Raw genomic sequence first — 22,647 nt, 5'->3', positions numbered from 1 at the left:
TTTAGTTGAAACACTAAGATCCATCAAGATTAGCCATGAGAAAAACATTTCCTTGAATGTTCAAGGCTGAGCTGTCTGGTGCTCTGAGCAACCTGGTCTAGTGGAAAGCTGCCCTTGCCTTTGGCATGGGGGTTGGAACTGGATGATCTTTAAGGTCCTTTCCAATCCAAACCATTCTGGGATTCTATGAATGCCAGAAAAAGCATTAATTCCATGCAAAGAGAACAGTCCATATCTAAGTTATCTTTTGCATTTTCCAAACCAGCAGTTAAGGCAAATTTCTATCTATTGCAAAAAGCTTAGGAGCCCTGCACCGGAGCATGGTAGGAGAGTAGGGAAACCTGATACCAAAACCTTCAAGAAAACCAAAGTTAATTTTAAAACATAAGCTAAACACTATTTTTTTAAATATTTTGTTTAAACTAAGCTGCCTCCTGCCAGTTTTCTGCTATTCTACTTGGTATATTCTAGTTGTTTTTTTTTTTTAGGATGTTTAAATTACAGTATTCACTATGCAGTTGTGTTTTCAACAATCTAAATTAAAGTTCCTGCGTATTCCATGAAGCTGAATGGTGAGAGTTAGAAGTCCTGAATGGAGAAAAAGCATTTACACTGAATTTGTGGATGTAACGCTTTTCTCTCCCAGGGTACAGGCAGAACTTTGTGTGTACATGGGAATTGGTTTCTGCCTAGCACGTATACAGCTGAGAGCTCACTCACTCCGACAGTCAGCAAAGTCCCGGTGCTCTGCTGTGTAGTGCTTGCAAAGCCTTCCCAGGATCAACTTGTAGTGCATCAGTCTCTGAATTGGTTTGAGCAGAAATGTGTTGAGGGGCAGGTAGCAAACCTTCTGAAGCTCAAACTCCTTATACACCATTTCCAGCTTCTTTAAGCGTTTTGTTGCTTTCTCCAGTTCTGTCAGGACCTCATCATGCTTCTGCAGATAACTGGTAAACTCCTGTTGAACCGTACAAAAATTCACTTGGGTCAAAGCAAAATATTAATGTAATAAGAAAAAGCAACCACTCTCTGATGTTTACTGAATCATTACTTCACTACGACAGGACAAGCGTTAACTGTCCCATATGAAGGCACTCCAAGCGAAGGTGACCTCATTTCAGAAGAAGCTACTCTGCAGTTAAAAAAGTATTTCTATTTTGGATTAAACACCCTTACGAAACAGTGTCTCCACAGGGGTGAGTTCAAGGTGTGCAAACAGAGAAGACACAGTGAAGCTAATTAAATAATTGTTCTTTATTTTCTGCTGAACGACCTTTCCTGAGGGTAAACATAGGTGGTTAGATAAGCAACAGTGGTATAACACCTTACTGTGAGTATTCATGGGGTTTTTACTTGCTTATCAACAACAGTTATTTGCAAGTCAGTTCAGGTTTAGTGGAAGTGCCAAGCCTTGAACCCCCATCATTGACCAAAGAAAAAACTGACTCAACAATTCCGAGAGTCCATTGTTTTAATCCTTTATCTACCTTCAGAGTACGCATATTCCTGAGCATGACGTCTCCAATGCGTTGATAATCTCCTTTCACGTAAGCATTGGTTCTTCCTTCCCTGAAATACACATAAGGAGAAAAAATAAGGCAGCGCAGTACACGGGAGATCAAGAAATTTTGTTTTTCTCCCTCCACCTTCCCCTGTTCTTCAAGACATAAACTTTAACAAACGCTTCCTGGGTATCTGTGCATTTGAAAGACTCTTTTAGTAAAATTAAGGAAAGCAGTACTAACATTAACGTCTTCACTATCCATTTTTAGCCACATGACATTCCCATCTCACTGTTTGGGCCGAAAACTTGGTACAGAAATATGGAAGCCGTATGAAATAGCAAACAAAGCCATGCTTAGAAAACCATGAAAGGAACAGAAATGAACTTGTCTGAAACAAAAGTCTGTTTGGGAGCTTAACCTCTCAGACTTCTGAAAAAATATCATATCATGATCCCACCCACATTTATTTTCATTCATACTTTGTCAATGTTAACTACTCCCTTTTGAATGGCAATTGTATTCTAATACATTACATCTCAGGTCAGGAGAAAGTAATACAAAGATTAAAAGAATGGAAATATGCTCTTCAAAATAAACTGTGCTGCAAGAACTGAACTCAAGTCTTAATTACAAGTGTTTCCTAGATTTCACCTGAAGATTCATTAACCAGGTGTTGAAAAACACACACATCTTTTTGGCCTTGCGTTTCCTCTCTTTTCTAAGGCTACAGAGACAACACCAGGTTACGTTGATGGTTGGACTCAATGATCTTAAGAGTCTTTTTCAGTCCAAGTTACGACAAAAACCTTGATCTGGAGTACATTTCATATGATTCTATGATATTATGTACAAGGCAGTAGTTGAAAAATGGCCTTTGCAAAATGTATTCAGCACCTTTTAAAAAACTATAAAGACTTTTTCCTTGATTCCACTTACACAGAAATACCAGTTCAAAAAGAGATTAAGTACAGTTTTGAAGTGAGGACATAGGAAAAGGTCACCCAGCTCACTGCCCAGGCACCACACTATTAATGCTTACCAGAGCGATAGCCTTTGCTCAATCTCTTTCAGAAAGCCTCGATGAAACTCATAAATCGGGTCTATGTTAGAGAAGAGCAATGTCATCAGGCCCTCTGGCATAGCGTTCTCCTTGATGACTGCGCTGCGAAACCACTGCCGGAAAAAGCATACATGAGACACATTTCTCCATTGAAGAAATTAATTGCTACCATAAAAGTTCCTGCTCCTGCAGCAGTGGGGGAGGAGAAAGTGTGTGCATAGGGAAACAGCAGGAAGGAAGAAGAAATATTAGGGAAGATGTAATCTGGAAAAGCTTAAAAGTCCTGTGCACGTTATTCAGTAGCTGGAGACATCTTGTTGCATGTCACACACTGCAATTTTTTTATTGCTTTCCGTTCCCTTTCTGGAAGGAATGAAAATATTTAAGAAAACCCCAAACCTCTGAGGTACCAGATGTTCCCCCATCTTTCAGCAGAAGTGCTGGGAAGCCTCTAGGAGGAATCTGAGAGAAATGATGCTCATTGATCTTGCAGAGAATACCTCAGCTGAAGACACACAGAATTAAGGGACTCATGCTTCTCTTTGATGAAATTAAAACTAGAGCTCATAGGAATGCAACAGTCAAAGTGTTCAAACCTCGACTACATGAACAAAGGCTTTTAAAGAAAGACAGTTGGAAGCTCAAGCTGTCCTCCAAACAAGGACTCACTTGTCCATTCTGGGTGAAAGGAAGGGAAAAGGAAGAGAAAGAAAAAGAAGCAACAAAAAAAGACAAAACTCCTCAAAGCCCTAAGGATCATTAACACCCTCTGCAATTCTGAAGGGACAAAGACAACAGCTCCCCAGGGAATTCTGCAGAGCTGATAGAGAGATTACAAGCAGAATTGACAGCAATGACTATCACTGAAGTTGAATGCAAAACATATTTGCACATTTGTGTGTGAAAGTTTGCCTAAGACATCAAAATGACATGTGATGTAGCTGTTGGAGCTAACCATGGAAGTCCAGAGAAGTTACTGCTCCCCCACATGAGGGCCTATGTAACAAGGAAGGTAACAGCTACATGGCTCATGGATTAGGCTTTATCATAGGACTTCCTTCTTCTGATATCTGGAAGGAATTCCAAGGTTTCCCCAATTAACAATTACAAATCTGTTAAGAAAAAAACATCATTAAAGAATGTTAAACCCCCTTACCACTGTAATAACTTCCAGATCCTTTAAATATGTCCGTTCTGTAGCAAGAATCTCCTTTGCTATGAAGTATGCCTTGTCAGCTGGGCAGCGCTGGGTAGAATACACAGTAATCAATCAAGTATTAAAATACAAATATTACTAAGCACAAGCTCAAACCTTACATACATTTCCCTTTGCTGTGTGCAAATGGAGCAGTTGATTACTAACAGGGCATCTCTGTATTCAGTATCATATTCTCCAATACTGACTTCACTAAAAAATACTACTTATATTACAAGATTATGAAAGAAATTAGTCAATTATATATCAGTTACATGAACTTTCAAAAATCAAAGGAGCACTTTATAAAAATGTGGAAACAGTTATTCCAATCTTCCTAGGTTTTAAACAATTCCCTACTCAAACGAAGTACAGCAGATTTGCAATACAGTCCTTTTCCAAAACTATTCTATTTCCACTTATAGCTTTCACTCAAACCCTTTGAAGACTGTAATAATTAGCTAAGAAAACATAAAAATCAAACTACATCAACCGCAGGCTCCAGAGCTGCTATTTAAAGAAAAGAGAAGACAGAATGGACATGGAAGCACAAAGGAAGGAAAGAGTGAAAAGAGATGTTCTGCAGCTGCAATGAACCAAAAGCAGAGCTAGCATGAAAACATACATTATGAAAACAACAGCAAAATAAATCACATAACTAATACTAAGGAAATAATCACATTTCAAGCTAAGATGATGCTTAGGCCCTTCAGCGCACTATGCTGTGCTGCAGTTTTGTGTCAAATCCTTGCTTGGTGAAAATAAATGACAGCAAACCCATTCGAGTTATGTCAAAATTTGGCATCCATCTTAGCTCCTCCTGAGGGTAACAAAGCTTTGACTTTTTTTTCTCCCTTTTCCTTGTATGAACCAGATTAATAAAGAATTCCCTTTTGAGAAATACTTTTGAGATGCCCACCAGCACTGTCAGCACAGCTACTCAATGCTTCCAAATCCTCCATTTCAATAATGCTCATGGAGGAGATGTTTTCCTGGTTGCTCAGTGATATATCCATTGAGTCCATCTTACTCACACAGAATCCCTGGAGGTGTGCGTCCTCAAATAATTAATTTTGAGAAACTATCTAGCCAGTTTCAGGTTACTTCACGCTAGATTCCATGTCCCAACATCAGCACCCTCCCTAGAGGAACCAGAGGACAAACTCCCACATTCTTACTTCTATTCACACCATAGCCATCCTCTTAACTTTAATGTACCTGTCTCAGGTACATGGTGGAAGGGAAAGTCCTAACTCATCTTGGCTTCAGGTATTTTTTATATTTTCTTGGGCTATTTGCCTGACTGTAGTGTCATAAACCTTCAAAATGCTGTTTAACCTCAGTGGGTATCCTTCTCAAGCAGCCTCTTCCCAAAGGATAGGACCATCATCTTCCCGACCTCCCTGGAGACAGGTGACACAGCCATTTTATCTCCCTTACCGCCTTCCTCCTGTACACTTACCTGTCATGGAACACCCTCCTAATAAATCAACAGAACAACACACACTAGCTTGGCTGGAACTTCAGAAGTCTCTTACATTATATGAGAATTACTGCTAATGGGCATGTTTTTTGTGTAACACAGCTCTGTGTACGCTGCCTCCTGGGCTCTGCAGAGGATACTATAGTGCACAGTGCCCTTAAGGGACTAACTTCCATGGAAAACACAGAGTTCACCAAGGCAAAACAAAACTGGGTATGGAATCAACCACAGGCTGTGACAACAGATCACAGGGAGCCTCATCTCTGTAGCCACGGCAGAGACAATCCAGCTGCGAGCTCTGCACTACATCACTGCACACACGCATATCTGCTCGTTTCCTCTCCCAGCATCACCTCTTCACCCTGGACTCCCCAGAAGCCTCCTAGCTCACGTGCACCTGCCATTGTTTCTTACTCATTTAAACAATTGCTTAAAGAGTTACTCTCAAGTGAGGTACATCATCCACTACATTCCTGAGAACTCTGGAAAAGACCCTGCCTGTCCCCAGTTCACACCTTGTCCTTTGAGCCTCACTTGATTGGTTCCCCCCCCCCTCCCCCAAACATTTTTCTGTATTGTTTCATCCTTGAGAACATACAGAGTGTGAGGGCATGTGCAAATACACCGTGCCCACAACCTCACACTCTACACAGATTGCACAGGCTATCTTTTTCATCTCCTTTGAGCACTTCTGCACATTTTCATTTTATTCTCCAGTTGACTAAGGCACAGAGATGCTTTTCATCTCCCAAGCTCTTCTTCCTTTCTCCTTCCCCACTTCATCACCCCTTTGGGTTTATTCCCTGAAGTTCCTGCTGCTTTCTTAATTGTTCCCTGCTGAAATCTAACGCCCTTAATTTTCTTTTTTTCCAGTGTTTCGGGGCCTAACAGAACCCCCTGTGCTGAGTCCTGGCAGCAGCTGCAAGGCAGACCCTGTACCAGAAGCACCAAGAAGTGGAAGGCTGTCACAGTGTAACAGAGGCCCTGCCAAACGCCTTTACTACTGGTGAGGTGCTGCCAGAGGAAAGCAAATCAATCCATGACTGAAAAAAAAAACAACAAACACAAGAACTCTCTAAGGAATCAGTCTGCTTCCAAAGTCCAAAGAAAACATTCCTACAGCCATAGCAGGCATCTGGGCAAATATCCCCACTTGGAAAAACTAGTGTTTCAACATACTATGTACACACAATCCCACCTGGAAACCTTCAAACACTCTCCAGATGCAGCTCACACGAAGTGAACTGCTTGTGTTGAGTAAAAAGCTCTGGTCTGAACTCATAAAGGCCAAACCCAAGGGATTATGAGACTAAGAAAGACCATCCTGCCTGCCTTGTACCTATGTTACAGTGTCACAAAACTACCAAATCTGGAAACAAACTAATAAAAGAGTAAGTCCATGCACAGAAAAAACTGCTCAACTTTTGACTTCAGTAGTGATAAAAATACCTCTGGGTGTGAGGAACTCAGAAAAAAAACCTAAAACAAAACAAAAAAAACCACAAAACAAAAAAACCTACACCATAAAAGCCCAGCTCCTATGCACTTTCCAAGTAGATCACTACAATCGACCTCCATTAGAAAAGGAGACATTTACCAGTAAAACGAAAGAAAGCAGTGACTCAAAAAGCAACAAAAACTGCAGCTTTCTACAGCAACAGTAACATCATGGCAGCATGGAGTAGAAAGTCCACACTGTTAAGAGCTGAAGAGTTTACATACAAATGCCCTGATTAACCAGGTGGAAATACAGTGGCATCACTACCCTTAAAATCAGTCCCCTATTAATAGAACTATTGTTAAGATGTTTTCCTTGTACAATAAAGCTGCAAAACTGCTGAAATTCAATTAGTTAAATTTAACCCATTTAACATCAGTTTCTGCCTGGGCTTGTTTAAGTTAAAATACTGTAGTCAAATGGGCATCAAAACCTTAGAAGTCTCTGAAATGACAAAGCTTAAGACCAATTAAAATAAAAAAGTTCTCTTTCAAGATCCTTTTATAAATTCATTTCAGCCTGAATGAGAACTCAAGCTGCTGAAATATCACACTGGGCTTCAGCATTTAGGAGAGACAATGCAATCACTGCGTGTATTTTCCATGTATATGCCTGCTATAAGGATAAACAAGAGGAGGTATTTAAAAAAGAAAAACCACGGACAACTAACAGCAGAGCGATTTGTCAATGCTACAAACTCTATCTCAAAAAGTCTAAATGAGATAGGGAGGCTGAAAATTGGGGGTGGGTGGGTGGAAACAACCCACAGAGTTGGATTGTTTCCATCTCAACTCTCAGTTATTGGTTAAACCGTCCTCTCTCCTGCAAGCACTTAAGCACACTGGTCCCAGCAGCAGAAGCCAAGACAAGACCTATGCCAAGACATCAGTGGAGATTCCCATCACAACAGTGAGAAACAGACCTGACCAAACCTTCAGCACTGGAGTTTTTAACACTAACCACCAAACACATCTGTTCTACAACATGTAATGCAATCAATACTAAGTGACAGCAAGCACAGCTCCTCATCTGAAACCATCACTTTCCTTGTCACATTATTGTTTTACCTTACGTTTCATTTCATCATCCTCTTCTACCCTGGCACCACCAGCATCACTAAGGACAGGACTCAGAAGAGGAGATGAACCCTGGCCAGCTGCATTCAAGTTCACCTGAAATGTCGGGTTCAAGCCTAGGGGATTCTTCAGCACGAGGGAAGAGAGCTGAGAATGGTCCACTGGGAGGCCTGGTGGGAAGAGAACAGGAAGATGGAGTGGAAAAGGAGAGAACACGGTTTTTAACATAGTTATTGTAAAGCATTAATTGCAATCTCACATTATTAAAAGGCAAAAATAAAAAAAAAAGAAGACATATACATCCAAAAACTGAAGCATGCATCTCAAAGCAAACTGAGTGTTCCTTGCAACCCAGCTGTTACCTGGCAGACACCTTTACAAGCGCATTTAGGTAAAGGATAAATTGTTTCGTGTCTCAACAAAATGCTCGTATTCCACTGGATTTTGTTGAGCAGCACCAGGGTTTGCAACATTGGATTATACTGCAATAACAAGAACACGGCTTTTAATTTTTCTTTTTAAAAATCAGAATTACTTTTTCCTCCAGCAAAAAGCTGGGACAAATCATTCTGCTGCTTCTCCATTCCAGCAGGTAAAAGCTCATTATTAGAAATACATTCAGAAATCTCCAAAATCATACAAATGGGAGAGGCAAATCGATAGCTATACAAAAGGGGAACGTGCAAGAGATTTCATTCCTGGCTGTTTTAAGTATTTGACCAGAATAATCTACTGATCTCAAAAGGAAAACAATTTTGCAGCACTGAGTATTAATTGGATGGACACAATCCTCTTGCATGGCACAACCTGTCTGAAGCAGGAGTAACCTGTCCTGCTTTGCTTTTATTAATTGTCAAGACTTTTTATTATTATTTCATTTGTGGAACCTTTAGAGATTTCCAATACCTAAGGTACTGTTACAGTGAATTTAACCCTCGGAACAGTAGCTGCTCTCCTCTCTTCTGCAGACTTCCCTTGGGTGTTCATTGTGAAAATAACTTTTCAGGAATACCTGCTGCTTTCTGTGACCAAAGGAGGGTCACAGACACTCCAGGTACTCCCACAATGCCCTCAGAATTCCTACCTAACATCACCTATCTATGTGTTTTTTTTCCCTGATCTTCCCTACAATAAACAGACAAGCTTTGTCAGATCAGGCCACTGAATCAAGCACTTCAGTACCTACAGCTTTCACTACCCTGCTCAAATACTCAGCCATGCTCACAGCCCTCCCCAGCATGATTTCATTGTGTGCTACAAGCAGGAGCAAGCGCTAAATCACCTGCCTGAATGAAACCCAGGAAAAATCAACGGCGACGCAAAACTTGCCAACCTATCATTTCCCAGACCAGCTACAAATCATTCCAAAAGGCTTTAAATGAAAAACAATTAATAACCGGCCCCTATAACTCTCCAGTATCTCCTGACACATTGACAGGGCATGCGTGCCGGAGGAGAAGGAGTTAGGAGCTGTTTGATTCCTTCCTGGCAGGAGCTGCTGCTGCTGCTGCTGCTCTCTGGCTCAGAAGCGAAACCACCGCAAGGCGCCGGCAGCTTGACAATGGCGAGGGAGCCCGAGTGCGTGTTTTCACATTGACAAACGCAGGAAGCTAAACAGTGCTGCACTCAGTCACCTGGAAGAGATTCAGATCATCGAGGCGGAGGAGTTAACTATTAACATACTGGCCGAGCACAGTCATTCTGGACCAGATTTTTGTGTCTGCCTGAGCCTTTTCTTTGTTCCCACTGCTTTTAATATTACTACTGGAAAGCAACAACGTCTGGCATTTGTTTCATATCTGTGGGGACAGGAGCGTATTGGAAGTTTGCTTTTACATGCCAGGGATGCTGAAACAACAGCTTAAAACCAAGTAAAATGGCAAGTGAGGAGCTTCTTTAAATTCTTGGAGTTTAACACGATGTTGCGACATGTTCCAGAATTTGTAACTTGAATTGCTTCTGGACAAACAGAATGTTCGGATACCAGGGGAACAAAAGGGATATTAGTTTGCTCCAAACTCCCCTGCCTGGCTATTTCAATCAAGTTATTCTAGTTTTTATCACCTCCAACAGAAGAAGTTGGCCACTAAACTCATTTCAAACACTTGCTCATTTGTATCTGACAGCAAGAACCCTGTTGCCCAAAGCAAGAGTGATTTATGAAAATGAGAGGCACATGAAGCTCCTCAAGAAGCCTGAAACAACAACCAGCACCCAAGATGCCAAAGCACAGGGCTTCTCCTCACCGCCTGAGAGGGGGCAAACCTACAGATGCAAATGCCTATTACTTCTTCAGGGACAAGAGTGACCCTCCCTGCACACCAAGAGTTAGAGGAGGAGACCCTGTACCCTGATGTGTATTTCCCTAAGACAAAAGCAATAACGAATTCAGGAAGGAGCTGCAACTTAAAGCTGTCAACTTAAAATAGCAAATTCTGCAAAGAACCTTTCCAAGGTCCATGTGACTTCTGAAAGCTGGCTTTTCTAGAAAGGACTATAAAATGTCAGGAGCAGTTGGGTTAGCTTCCTGCTAACATTTACGTGTTTGATATAAAATCAATTTGATGGCGTATCTTGGCAGATGACGTTACAAGCATGTACTGAAATTTTCATTCTCATAATCCAACAGTATTTCTCCACTAGAGCAGCAAGGGGGGAGCTCCCAGTCAAGCAGTTTAGATGTACAGTGATCCTCTATTCTCCTGAGGAAGGACAGCAAAGGAAGAATCCATGTAACAACCAGAGCAATTGTAGCCTCTTTCTGTCAATGTAGAATTCATGCAAAGATGAAAACGCAGGAATTATTTCCTCTGACATCAAATCCTGGTACATCAAGTTCTCCCCTGCCCCGCAGGCACCAGCATCCTCCAGTATATTAAAATGGGCTATTCTTGAGAGGGATGTTTCCAGGTTTCAACATACTGCATTCTCCAATCTAAAGTCCATCTCTACACAGAAATTCAGACTGGAGTGCAAACCTTGACAAAAATCAAATGCAAGTACTGGTTCTGTAAGCATTATGCTTGAATGCTTAAAACAATTCAAAGACAGAAAACAAAAACAGTATCCCAATAACAGAGTGTTACTAGATGTCCTAAAAGCTATGTGAAGTTCAAATTTTGCTCCTTATCAGAAAGGTGAGCCTCTGGTTGATTCCCTTTAAAGATGTAACTTTATTATTACTACTACTACTGCTTCAAATAGATGACATTCTTTTTATGCCAAAGCAGTGGCTGATCTTGAGACAATGGGAGCCTGCCCAGAGTTCCTCGCTGCCCAATGCCCTGCTGAACCCATTGCACACACACAGACCAATTGTTTCTACAGTGCAAGCATTCTGCAAGCTGATGTCACGGAATCAGAGTCAACTACAACTGAAATCGTGGAAAATCCCTGGTCTTCCTTATTTCAAAATATCACAACCAATACATTTTTCCACTGCAAATCTTCTCTTGAAAATAATGAGGGATAGCTGGGAGTTAGAGAATCTTAATCAAAAACAATCTAAGAGCCTAAAAAAAATCTAAAAGACTTTAAAGATCTCCTTTTTATGTTATCCTAAAATGATCACATTAAATGTTAAAGCATGTCTATAGCACTTGACATGTGCCCCAGTGAAACTGTATGTACCCATGAAGATATACCTCCATGTGATGCTGTAGGAGAGTCCAGTTTTATAATTGTGTCAGGACCTAAAATGACCACCCTTCTTTTGGCACCTTCCCCTCTCCATGCAGGCAAGAAAGAAAGTGTATCTGTTGTTATAAACTGCAGATTGTAAACTTTTATACTGACACAGTGAGTATTCAGTCTGACTGCAATGGGGAAAATGAACTCTATCTCAGACAGACCCAATACAGCAGAAATCTCTCAATGCTGCACTGACAACTTTGATCTGCTTGGGCTCAGATTACGACTGCACAAACTTTGTGAGCAGCATCACTGAAATGAATGGTCAGGGTTTCAACCTAAATTAATTCTCCACTATGAGGTTGGTGAGGCCCTGGCACAGCTTGCTCAGAGAAGCTGTGGCTGCACCGTCCCTGGCACTGTTCAAGGGCAAGTTGGATGGGGCTTGGAGCAACCTGGTCTAGTGGAAGGTGTCCCTGTCTGCAGCAGGGGGTTGGAACTGGATGAGCTTTAAGGTCCCTTCCAACACAAACCAGTCTGGGATTCTGTGATAAATCACTTATTTATGTTAGCTACAGATTTTCCTTGACTCTATACAAAATTAATTTAATTTTGCAACCAAACCTATTGAAGTCTATCACTCTATTACAGGGTTTGAATTTGATTTAACTTGCTATGTTCTAAAATGTCCTTATGTCCAAAAGGAAGTCAGAGACAATTCTGACCAATAATTCCTCCTTGCTGAAAAGCAAAGTTTTTAGGAGTTGATGTTTTCATTGTTTTACAACTCAGGAAACAGAACGTGGAGAATAATTCAGAAGCATAATAAAAATTCTAAATTCCAAACAGTCCAGAAACCTGCTCTGTTAACACAGGCAAGTACTGCTGACTTTTTTTAAGCAAATGTTTACATGATTCAGAAAAAGAGGATTTACCCATACATTGTTCACAGACTCCTGAAGGAGAACTTTCATTCTAGATAACACTCACTAGCCTCCATGCCCTATGCTTCAGTAAAACCAAATGTACAGGAGAGAGTCTGGGGGACATACCCAGCTTAAGAGATGTCTCCATAATAGACATAATTGTGATAATGAATTCTGAACTTCTAGTCCCATTTGTAACCCAAGCAAAAGGTATGCACAAACCAGCAATTTGACAACCACACACCAATATTTGCCCCAGCTGTGCTCTGCTTTCAACAAAGGGGTACCGGAGGAAAACTGTCTGGAGAAAACTGGTAATAAAACTCTAAGATGCCTTGGCTAGAAGAACAAATATTTATTCTATATCAAACACAAGGGTAATGAAAAATAAAGCTAAAAAGCCCATGTTGTCATTTATATCAAAGTCGTCCTTATTTTATTGCATAAACAATTCAAATTGTCAATTAGTACAAATCTGTAGGTTCATAACCGGCAATCTGAGCAGACACAAAGAGAGTAAAAATCCCAACAAGTAATTCATTAAAACATTTATGGTATAAAGAGACAAAGTTCAGGAGATCAATTTAAAAATTCCAGCCCTCTGTTTTCTTAACGTAACCCTTTCCTGAAAAGAGTAGCACCTATTTAACTGGGGAGTTGCTCTAACCAAGGCACCTGTACGTACATGGTGATAAATGGGCATTTGGATTCTTACTGACCCGCAGGACTGTCACAAGCCGTGCTCTTGGTGGCCATCGAGCAATGGCACGGTATTGTGACCTTCGAAAACTGAGAAACACCTTCCCACAGTTCGGGCCCAACTAAACATGCTCCAAATTTGAAACCTGCAAAGCTACAGCTCAACTGGTGGACTAATCCTAGGAAAGCTCAAGAGCAGATTACAAGTAAGTGGATGTTATGGTAGCTTTGGAACATGAAGTCTCCCCATATTCATACAGAGAATGTATATGTATACCCATACATATACACACAGCATTTGTGATAAGTGCAATGTAAGATCTACTAAAAACTACAGGTAGTGACAGCTAGAGGACTACAATGAAAATTGTACTGTATACCCATTCATTCTATTAATACTGGACAATTATGGCTTAGAACTTTTTGCAAAATGACAATAATGGGAATGACTTACCGACAGGTTTGCACCAAAAAGCATAAAGTTAGAATGACTTTTATTAGAGTCTCCACAAAATCTTACCTTTATCAAGACTTGCAACTAAACAAAAACTACCACCACTGAAACAAAAAACCCACAAAGAAACCCAACACCAAACCAAAACCAAGGCACCAACAAAACAAACCAAACCCAAAAAAACCCTGAACAAAATCACTTATGACCACAATACAAACATACACAAGAAAAAAAAAGAGATCAATACTTGGTATTACCCAGCAACTCTAAAATTCACTGGAAATTAACATGAAAGTTGAGAGCGGATCAATACATTGCCATATTCCATCCTAAGATAAAATATGGTAAGTCTTGGAAAATATACAGCATGTATTACTTTAATAATGAATGAGTACTTTAAAATCACAAAGTCTACGTGCCATAGGTAACACAGGCTAGTAAAGTTTACCCAAGGTTAACCGGGTGGTAGAGAATATTCTACGACCTGTGTCTTGTGCAAATTAAGAATTCCACTAACTGAATAAATGAAGATCAAAAATGCTCTGATGTAATGCTTTACATTTAATAAATGTGTTAAGCATAGAATGGTTGTAAGTATACACATATATAGTGTGTATTTTACACAGATGCAGAAACGAGGTGCAGATTTACACAGGTGCAGATTACATTACCCACTCAAGACACAATTCTCAGTGTCTTTCAGTTGCACTGCAACAAGCCAAGTGGAGGACTGCAAGAGAGCTAAACCCTAACTCATTTCGAAAATCTACTAATATTGCCATGCTTTCTATGGCTACACATATTTGCTAAAGTAGGAAAACAGAGAAGTGGAAGGATGGCAAATAGCAGTAGCTCCAGCATGCTCCCTTCAATGATCCACCACTGCAAGAGCTGGTGGACGCACAGTCTAGAGCAGGAGAACAAGCCTGGCAACCCCAGTGGCTATCTGTACTGGAGAACCCCAGCACTAAAACCTGTACCTTGACTAGAAATATAGGTACCTATATATGTTGTCCCCCCCCCGAGCCTCCCACAGATGGGGAAAGAAAGCAAACATGAAAGAACGTACCTGCAGAAGTGAGTGCTGGGGAGAGGAGAGGATGACCACTCACTTGCCACGGACAAGCGAAGGTTTGCACCTAGGTTTTCATCTACTCCTACCACAGAAATCAGTACCAGGAACTAAGTTTTACTAGTATCAACACCATAAAAAGAAACCAAAACAAACCATAAGGAGTAACACTGAAAGCTTATCAGCATGTTGGTACTTGGGACAATAACCACACTGCCCCAGAGTTCACCAATTCCCTTAGACTACCCAGAGACAAATGATATGGGCAGAAAACAGAAAGCCTTTCCTTCTCTCACCTTCTCTGCCACCTCAGGAGGCAGCTGGGGAATAAGAGGATGCCTGGCATGCTTCTGCTGCACTAGAATAACTCCCAGTTGGTACTCAAGTTCACTGTGAAGCACCAAGCCATCTCACCACCTCATTCCCTTAAAGGCAGGCTGGTTTTCTCTCCATCTCTATTGGAAAGCGAATCTGAACTTACCACTTTTGAGGAAAAGATAAAGAACCTTTCCTCACAGCTTTCTTACTATAATTAAAAACTCTGTTTATAAACTATATTTTTTCCCCTTCTGTGCCTGTCTGGGAAACCACGAATAAAACAACAGAGCTAAACACGCAACTAAATCCTCAGAAACCACATAGCTTTGAAAAATCAGAAAAGCCCAGAAAGAAACCACAACAACTACATGCTGTCAGTTACAACAGCAAAGATATAACTAACAGGCAGCTCACTGAACTCTCACACAGCCTGAAGTACACCGTGGTGCGCACTCCCCACAAAGGTATCAGCTTGTAGGTGCTGACCAGCACCGCCTCTGCTCAAGCACCTTAAATCCAGGTATACAGAGGAGTCAGACGATGTGAAGGATCAGTGTTCCTGGTGACGCCATAACCAAAACCTTCATCTGAGCAGCTCTGTACACGTACATCCTCATCTGTGGATCCACACGTCTTGCTCTAATATCAAGATCCTAGTCACACCCATTCCTTTAGAAAACAAAAGGGGCATTAAGACTCTTATTACCTTGTATTTCTTTAAAAAAAAATCCCTGAGATTTAAAATTGCCAATAAAAGATCTGCATGGTTGCAAAATACAAGAAGAAAAAACTACATACGCCTTTTCAAACTAACTGTGGTGCAAGAGAGCATATTGGCAAACCTTCTCTCTCAGGATTGCCAAGCATGGTTTCTGAAAATACAGGCAGTTTCTTCCTAAGATCTTCTGAAAACCTAGACAATTCAGTTGGATTTATTCCCATACTAAACAATTCCAACACATTAGAGAGGATGCTTGTGACTGAGAACACAGAACATGAAATGAAGGCAGACATGATTACAGACAAATAACTGAATCCTGATTCTTTTTCTCAATACATTAATGGCCTTTCTCTAAATCTTTATCCACATATTTGTCCCTGGCTCTACCACCTCTAAAAGAGTCTGCAGACAGATTTCTTTTTTCTGTTTTTTCTTTTTAAGTTACACAATGTAGTTGTGGGAAGGAAATCAGACAAACCACCTAAAACATACTTAAAGGTACCAGCTTTGGGCACAACTGAAGACCTCCTCCCAGTGCCTATTTAGAAATGCCACATTACACATCCACAACATCACCTCCACAGGTATGAACAAAGCCACATGAAGAGCCAGAACACACATTCAACAGAAGAAAAAAATTAACGAAAATAAAGTATAGCACTTAAACAAAAAAGAGCATTCAAAGTGCTGTACATTCCTGTAGGTCCAAACTAACACTTTGTGCTAAATGTGCTTTGATTTTCTGTGCCACTGACAAAGGGGACAGGTTTCCCTGTGGAACAACAGTGGAACCACTCAAACACAGCAACCACAGTGTAAAAGTAAACGCTATGAAGAATAATTATACCTTGGTAAAAGCTAAAACGGAAGAAATGTGTGACTAAAGGAGGTTTTACCTCCTCATGTTCTACCATTCACTGAGAGGAATTCTCTTGCAGTTATCGGAATTTTGAGAAAGAACAGGATTTTTTCAATGTTTGAGTAAAGAACTGAGGCCTTTTAACACTATATCAAGTCCACATTTAAGAAAGCAGATATGAATAATATGGAGCATAGAGTTATGCTTGTAACTATAAACTGCTTATTTTGGAGGCATCCACTGTACTAGTACAGCACGCTCTCTGCAAAAGACTGAAAACTGGGAAACAGGGAACCCCAAAACCAAAGTGTTGAAGGAAATGAAGCCTTCCATCAAAAGGTTTCAGACAGGTGGTCTATATTTCACGTTCTTGCTCATACAAAAGCAAAGCACTGTAAAAAATTGCTATTATAAGCTGCAGCTCAGAATTTCACCCCTCCAATCCATCAGGTTGGCAGGCAGGAAGGGCATTTCACAACTTCTAGTGCTTCACCCCAATAAACGTTGCTAAATTAGATGTGACCGATTCAGTAACTGTCTTTTCAATTACACTCTCAAGCTTACAGATGTAGTCTCACATCAAATCACCTGACTTAAAAAAAATCATGGAAGTAGTAAAGCTCTGTTTTCTACAGTGTTGGCTCCTCCTCACACCTCAATTGTTCAGAAAGGTCATGGTCTGTTTCTGATTGTAGCCCAAATTTTAAAGAGAAAGTTAAAGCTATCACTGGGTTTGCCACCACCATCTGTATTCCACAGTCCCTGCCCATGGCAGGGGGGTTGGAACTAGATGATCTTAGGGTCCTTTCCAGCCCTAATTATTCTATGATTCTATGATAAAGGACACTTTCATGAATTAATCTGTACGCATTTTATGCAGAGTGATTAAATAAAGAAAAAGGTGAGACAAAATGCAATGGGGATTAAGTGCTTTTATAGTCTATGCATATATCTCCAAACTGCTGCAAAGCAGAAGGGTACTTGTTTGTTGCTAGACTGCTGAAGGCACTTTGAAGTCAGAAAATACACTGATTGTCTTCACAAGATGTTTTGGCTATTTTCATTTGATTGCATACACATTTGCTCTTCTAAACTACCACGTAGGTTATTTATTCTTCGAAGTATACCACAGACACGTTGCATAGGTTGATAGTTAAAAACTTTCCTTCATAGCTGATTTGAAGATTGTCCTTTTTTGGTTTTTGATTGTGGAAACAAGCAAACAAATAAAAAAGCCCCCAAACAAGGACTCTCACCACAGAGCAGGAAAAGAGCTGACTTATGGGACGTGTTAACAAACATGTGCAAAAGTTACTGTTGTATTCAGATGTTGGAGGAACAGCGTATTATTCCAGACTCTTACATGTACATTTGTAGTCAAAGAAGTCCTTCAATATATTGCAGTCTGTGATGGCTACATGTGCCAGTGATGACACTTTTCTGGAATCATTGGGTTTTCATAAAGGCAGTATTTTACGAACACTGTAGCCTGTGGTAACACATTCTGGATGCAGTATAAGGCTTTTAAGACAGCACCAAAGCTAGGATGCTTTGAGGGAAACTGAAGAGGTACATGAAAAAATATAACTAAAAATCAATTATGTTATGCAATTCAAAATCCAGTCACTGGATTAGAGTTTTCATGCTTAAAGTGACTGATACCACACCCTTTTCAGTTCTAAGCCTGAACAGCATAAAGGGATCCATCACAAAAATCAAGCATCAATTGACATGTGCCTTCTCTGCCCAGTCTTCTTGCGTGAGATTTTTTAAATTGTTCTGAAAGTCAAAAGCAAAGTTTTCACTGGTGGCTTGTGCAAAAGGGTTACTAAAGAAAAGGTTTACGTCCAGTGGTGCAGCAGCTTCCGAGTCCCAGGAATCCGTGTCTGTGCTGCTGGAGTCTTCCGTGGTGGTAGGTGGACAGCTCAGCTGTTCCAGCTGGTCAATAATATCTGTGAACTGAAAGGCTGAGCTGGACTCGGAGCGCACCGAGTAGGCAGGGAAGTTCACCATGGAGCTGGCCTCCGAATGGTTCGCAGAGCTGTATGCATGAATGGAGGATGCGCCGTTCAGCACCAAGTTATTGAGGGAGCTGCTCTCGGAGCGGTTGTTGACAAGTGAACTTGTTTCGGACGGGCTCAGGAGGCTTTGCATTCTGCTTGCTTGAGCCTTCACCTTGAACAGCTCTGAGGTATCCGATGGCCTCTCATTGCCATTGAAATCGCTCCCTTCTTCAAATTCAAACTCATCTTCCATATTCATATCTACAGCTTCAGTTGAGTATCTGTCAGGGCTCGACTGAGGAGAGACTGTATTTTGCTGAAGGGCATCTGTAGTTAAGCCAGGCAACTCTGACACATGCTTAGAGAAATCAGAGCCTTTTAACTCTAAACCACTGTACACATATGAAAATGCCTCAGAGCCACCAGCAAAAAAGGAAATTTCTGCTGGGTCATCATCAATAAATTCCTCTGACACCTGTAACTGTGAATTTGTCAACGTGAAAAGAGGGGCACCCCGACTGCCATGCTGATGCTCTTGTTCAGCAATGAAAACACCTGTGGTAAAGTCATCCTCATCATTGTCATTTTTACAAACAGCAACCCTGCTCTCCTTACTACTCCTCTCTACATCTAGATCTAAACGGCAACCATTCTCAACAACGGGACAAGCAGAGTTGCAGTTTCCTGCAACACTACCAAACCCAACACCTTGGAGCATGGGAGATCCCGGCTGCTGCATCAGTTTCCTCCCAACTTCTTCTGCTGGTGCTGCAGTGTTCTTCTCTGGAATCCTTGTGTATGGCTCTCGGGGGTTCGAAGAGGAAGGGCTAGTTTCTGCAAAGATGGGCAGGACAGGAGTAGGAGTGGCCGATGAGTGAACTGAGTGGAAGGGGGCAGCTGCTGAGGCAGGAGACCCTGGGCTTCTCAAGCCCTCAATGAATGGAACACTCTAAGAAGAAAATTAGAAACACAACAGAAAAATATTTTTACAATACATAACACCAAACGTAGCATCCAGTTCCTGATAAAGAAGGAATACATGTTTCAAAAGAGCTCATTTACACTGCATACAGAAACAGACCCAGCAGCCCCAGTAAGAGGCAAGATCTTTTTTTCCTGAATTCTGGTAACTGGATGGAAGATTAAATCCATGCATTTTATAGCCTCTGCTGAAAAGGCATACACAAGCATAAAACAGTGACAGCACAACCCTGTGATGCTTCCTTAACCTCTTGCATGTAAAGCAACTGCATTCAACATGCATCACTTGTTTCTAGGAACTGACTGTGGAAGGCATCTATGCAATGAACTTGAGACTTCCACAGAAAGCAGGCAGATAGTACTTAGAAAGTATGACATTTTCTTTTCAGTTAAATTGAACTCTGAAAAGGAAAATATTACTCTCTTTACACTCCACTGGCAACAACTATCAAAACTGATACTGCTCACAAAAAGAAGATGTGCATCAGGGACAAAGATCAAACAGTGAAAGTAATTCCAGACAAACAATTGACTCAGATCACCTCTCCTTCACCGTTATCTCAGAAAGCTGTTTGCCAACTTCCGTGACTGCAATATAGAATGCTGCAGAACTGACCTGCTTTGGCACTTCTGTGTTTGAAGCACGAGTGGACGCTCTGACTTTGCTGTGCCTCCTGCAAACAGAGAGAATTCTGAGTATCCAAGACATGAACCAGCTTTCTCCCTTCCCAGCTCAGCTACTTCCATTCTAGTAGCCAACAGAAACATCTCAAGCTGTATTTTATCATATTTTTTTAAATCTTGAACCAGCCTCAAGAGTTGTAAATTAAACAAAGCAAGAGTAAAAAACATATAAAAAATGGAATAAAGCAAGATCTAGATCATTCATACCACTGAAGGAGAACTCAAAAGCAACTTGGGGCAGAAGACTAGACTAAATAGTACTCTTAGTTTAACTTCTTCCTTTGTCATCAGTATAAACATCTACAAATGAATGGCTTCAAGAACAGAATGAGTTAATCTCCAACAACTTTACAAACAAGTTACAATTCAGTTAACCATGTAATTTATGGCATACAAAATGCTATGTGGCATCCTACATGACGCTCATGGTTAGATTAATTCTATGTCAATAATTTACAAGAAAAAAATCAATCTTTCATATTAAAAAGGAGCTCAGCTGGAGTCTAAGATATTAAAAGTATATATTAATAGTAGATAAACAAAATTGTATAAGTTCCCATGAAGTTCCTATAATCTTTCAGATTGAAAACTATAAGGAATTTCCCATATGTAGACTGGATGGTTTAATCATCAAGTAAGTAAATGGCAATTTTATAATTAAAGTGCACATTCTTAACTTATTTAGTTATATGTTTAGAAATCCATTAGTATTTAAGGGGACAGTTTCAGGCTTGCAGCTCCCAAGATCAGTTATGCACGCTACCACTGGCTACTTGCACAGCTACAATGACATACAGACAAGTCCACACTGATGTCAGTGAATCTTCAAAACATACTGAACTTAAGATGCTAACTCACACATTGTCCATGGACATTAAAATGTGATGCTGAAATTTTCCTAAGCTTCATAAATCATCACAACAGTATAATTTTTTTTTCCAATTTATTTCAGCTACCTTAAATCTGAGGTAGACCTCAGTAACTGTGAGAACTCAACCAATGAACATGCCTCCACGTATCATTTAAAAACACTGAAATTTAGGAAATAAGGGCGCCATAAAAGTGTCAAATACATTTCACCTTAAAAAAAGTATTTGTACGTACCTTTCATATGGGGTTTTCTTCATCCCACTGTCCTTAATATAATCCACTAGTTGCTTCTGTGTTCGTCCGCTGTGAATCCAACAAAAGTACAAACATTATGAAACACAGTGGATCAGAATGACAGATGGAATGACTTTAGAATAATTTTTCTTTTTGATCTCATTTTCTAAGATATAAGGAATTCAAGCTTTAATGAATCTGTTACGTTTCTCCCTACCTGTATCTGAATGATGACCCTCTGGTGAATAACACTGCTTTAGCCTTTGGCTTTGGCTGATCAAAGAGCCTAAAGAACGTGTGATATTCAACACAGATTTTCCAGAAGTTTTTACACTCATCCCTACTTCCCAAAAGAAACTCCAGTGTATCTTGATATGGGCCCTGGGAACAAACCACAGAAGTTAAGTAGCACACAGAATGGCAATGGAGGAGAAATGGAAAAGAACAAATAGGTACAAATAAAAATGCTCAAGTTTTTTCAGAGTAAAAGTACTGAGACAGGATGCACCAAATACTTGGTTTTAATTTCTTTTTCTGTCTTACATTTACACATGTTTATGCCTATGTCAAGGATAAGCTTAGGTTGATATACAAAAAAATATCTAAGAAGAGAAACATGGGTGAGAAAGGAAGATTTTTACTTGAAAACTGAAGCCAAGGCTGCCCCACTGAAGTTGTTTCATAGAATTACAAACTCTAGAATTTTCCATAATAAAATTAAGTGTATGTATTTTTTTTCAACACTGATCAGCCTACTATTATAGTAAAACTTACACAGACCTCTGGGTGGAGTTTAACAAGGAACCTTTTCCTCTTGAAGCTTAGCTTACGGACCTTTGACCAGTTGAAGGTGTTGATTTTCGTATTCCCCTGAATTAAAATGGTAACAATTAAAATTTGGCAAAAGTTTCTAAGAGCAACAAACAAAATGTCTGTTCTGCAGGTATACAGACATGTGCACGCAGACAGACACCACCCTCCCCAGTCTATTCTACTGGATTTTTATTTCTGGTGACAATATTCCCTTAAGCAATTTTATCTTCCAGTACAAAGACAGCTACAAGTGTGTGATGTCTGTGATCTCTGTGCAGACACTTAGAAAACCAAATGAAAACCTAGAAAACCAGATGGAAAAGGAACACTTCAACCCCATCAATATTCAGGACATTTTATGGTACAAGGAAGATGGTTTCATTTTATTTCACTTGCTTTCCTTCTGCTCTGGACAGGACTCTAGACACCCTCCTCCAAGCTGATCTTCATAATTCAGCAGTACAGTGGATGGAGGAGTACTTGCCAAATGTGCAAGGAATCCTCCTTGCTCACAAGCCTGCTTGTTTGGCTAAAACCAGGATAAAACCAGACTCTGCGTTCACCCT

The 22,647-nt window shown here is 40.4% G+C and overlaps 1 protein-coding gene across 6 annotated transcripts in view; it reads right to left on the bottom strand.

Moving 5' to 3' along the window:
• FARP2 (FERM, ARH/RhoGEF and pleckstrin domain protein 2) overlaps positions 1-22,647 on the bottom strand; it is a 73,724-nt gene that overhangs the window by 10,510 nt on the left and 40,567 nt on the right. For 5 of the 6 annotated variants that reach the window (XR_009963303.1, XR_009963304.1, XR_009963305.1 and 2 more), the window contains exons 9-18: positions 22,043-22,138; positions 21,486-21,649; positions 21,269-21,337; positions 20,097-20,154; positions 19,208-19,448; positions 7,809-7,987; positions 3,722-3,811; positions 2,545-2,678; positions 1,488-1,569; positions 721-958 (exon numbers count right to left, since the gene is read on the bottom strand). Coding sequence is in view for 3 of the 6 variants with exons in the window: in XM_062611147.1 (XP_062467131.1) it covers positions 721-958; positions 1,488-1,569; positions 2,545-2,678; positions 3,722-3,811; positions 7,809-7,987; positions 19,208-19,448; positions 20,097-20,154; positions 21,269-21,337; positions 21,486-21,649; positions 22,043-22,138 (1,351 nt within the window). In the remaining 3 variants the exon portion in view is untranslated. The remainder of the gene's footprint in view (positions 1-720; positions 959-1,487; positions 1,570-2,544; positions 2,679-3,721; positions 3,812-7,808; positions 7,988-19,207; positions 19,449-20,096; positions 20,155-21,268; positions 21,338-21,485; positions 21,650-22,042; positions 22,139-22,647) is intronic. The other variant, XM_062611148.1, reaches the window with a different exon arrangement.

The sequence above is a fragment of the Pezoporus occidentalis genome, unplaced genomic scaffold, assembly GCF_034315485.1.
Source record: "Pezoporus occidentalis ecotype Australia unplaced genomic scaffold, CSIRO_AGI_Poc_V1 ctg151, whole genome shotgun sequence".
NCBI lineage: Eukaryota > Metazoa > Chordata > Aves > Psittaciformes > Psittacidae > Pezoporus > Pezoporus occidentalis.
The sequence above is the reverse complement of the archived record's forward strand: the minus strand, read 5'-3'. Positions and strand labels throughout refer to the sequence as shown.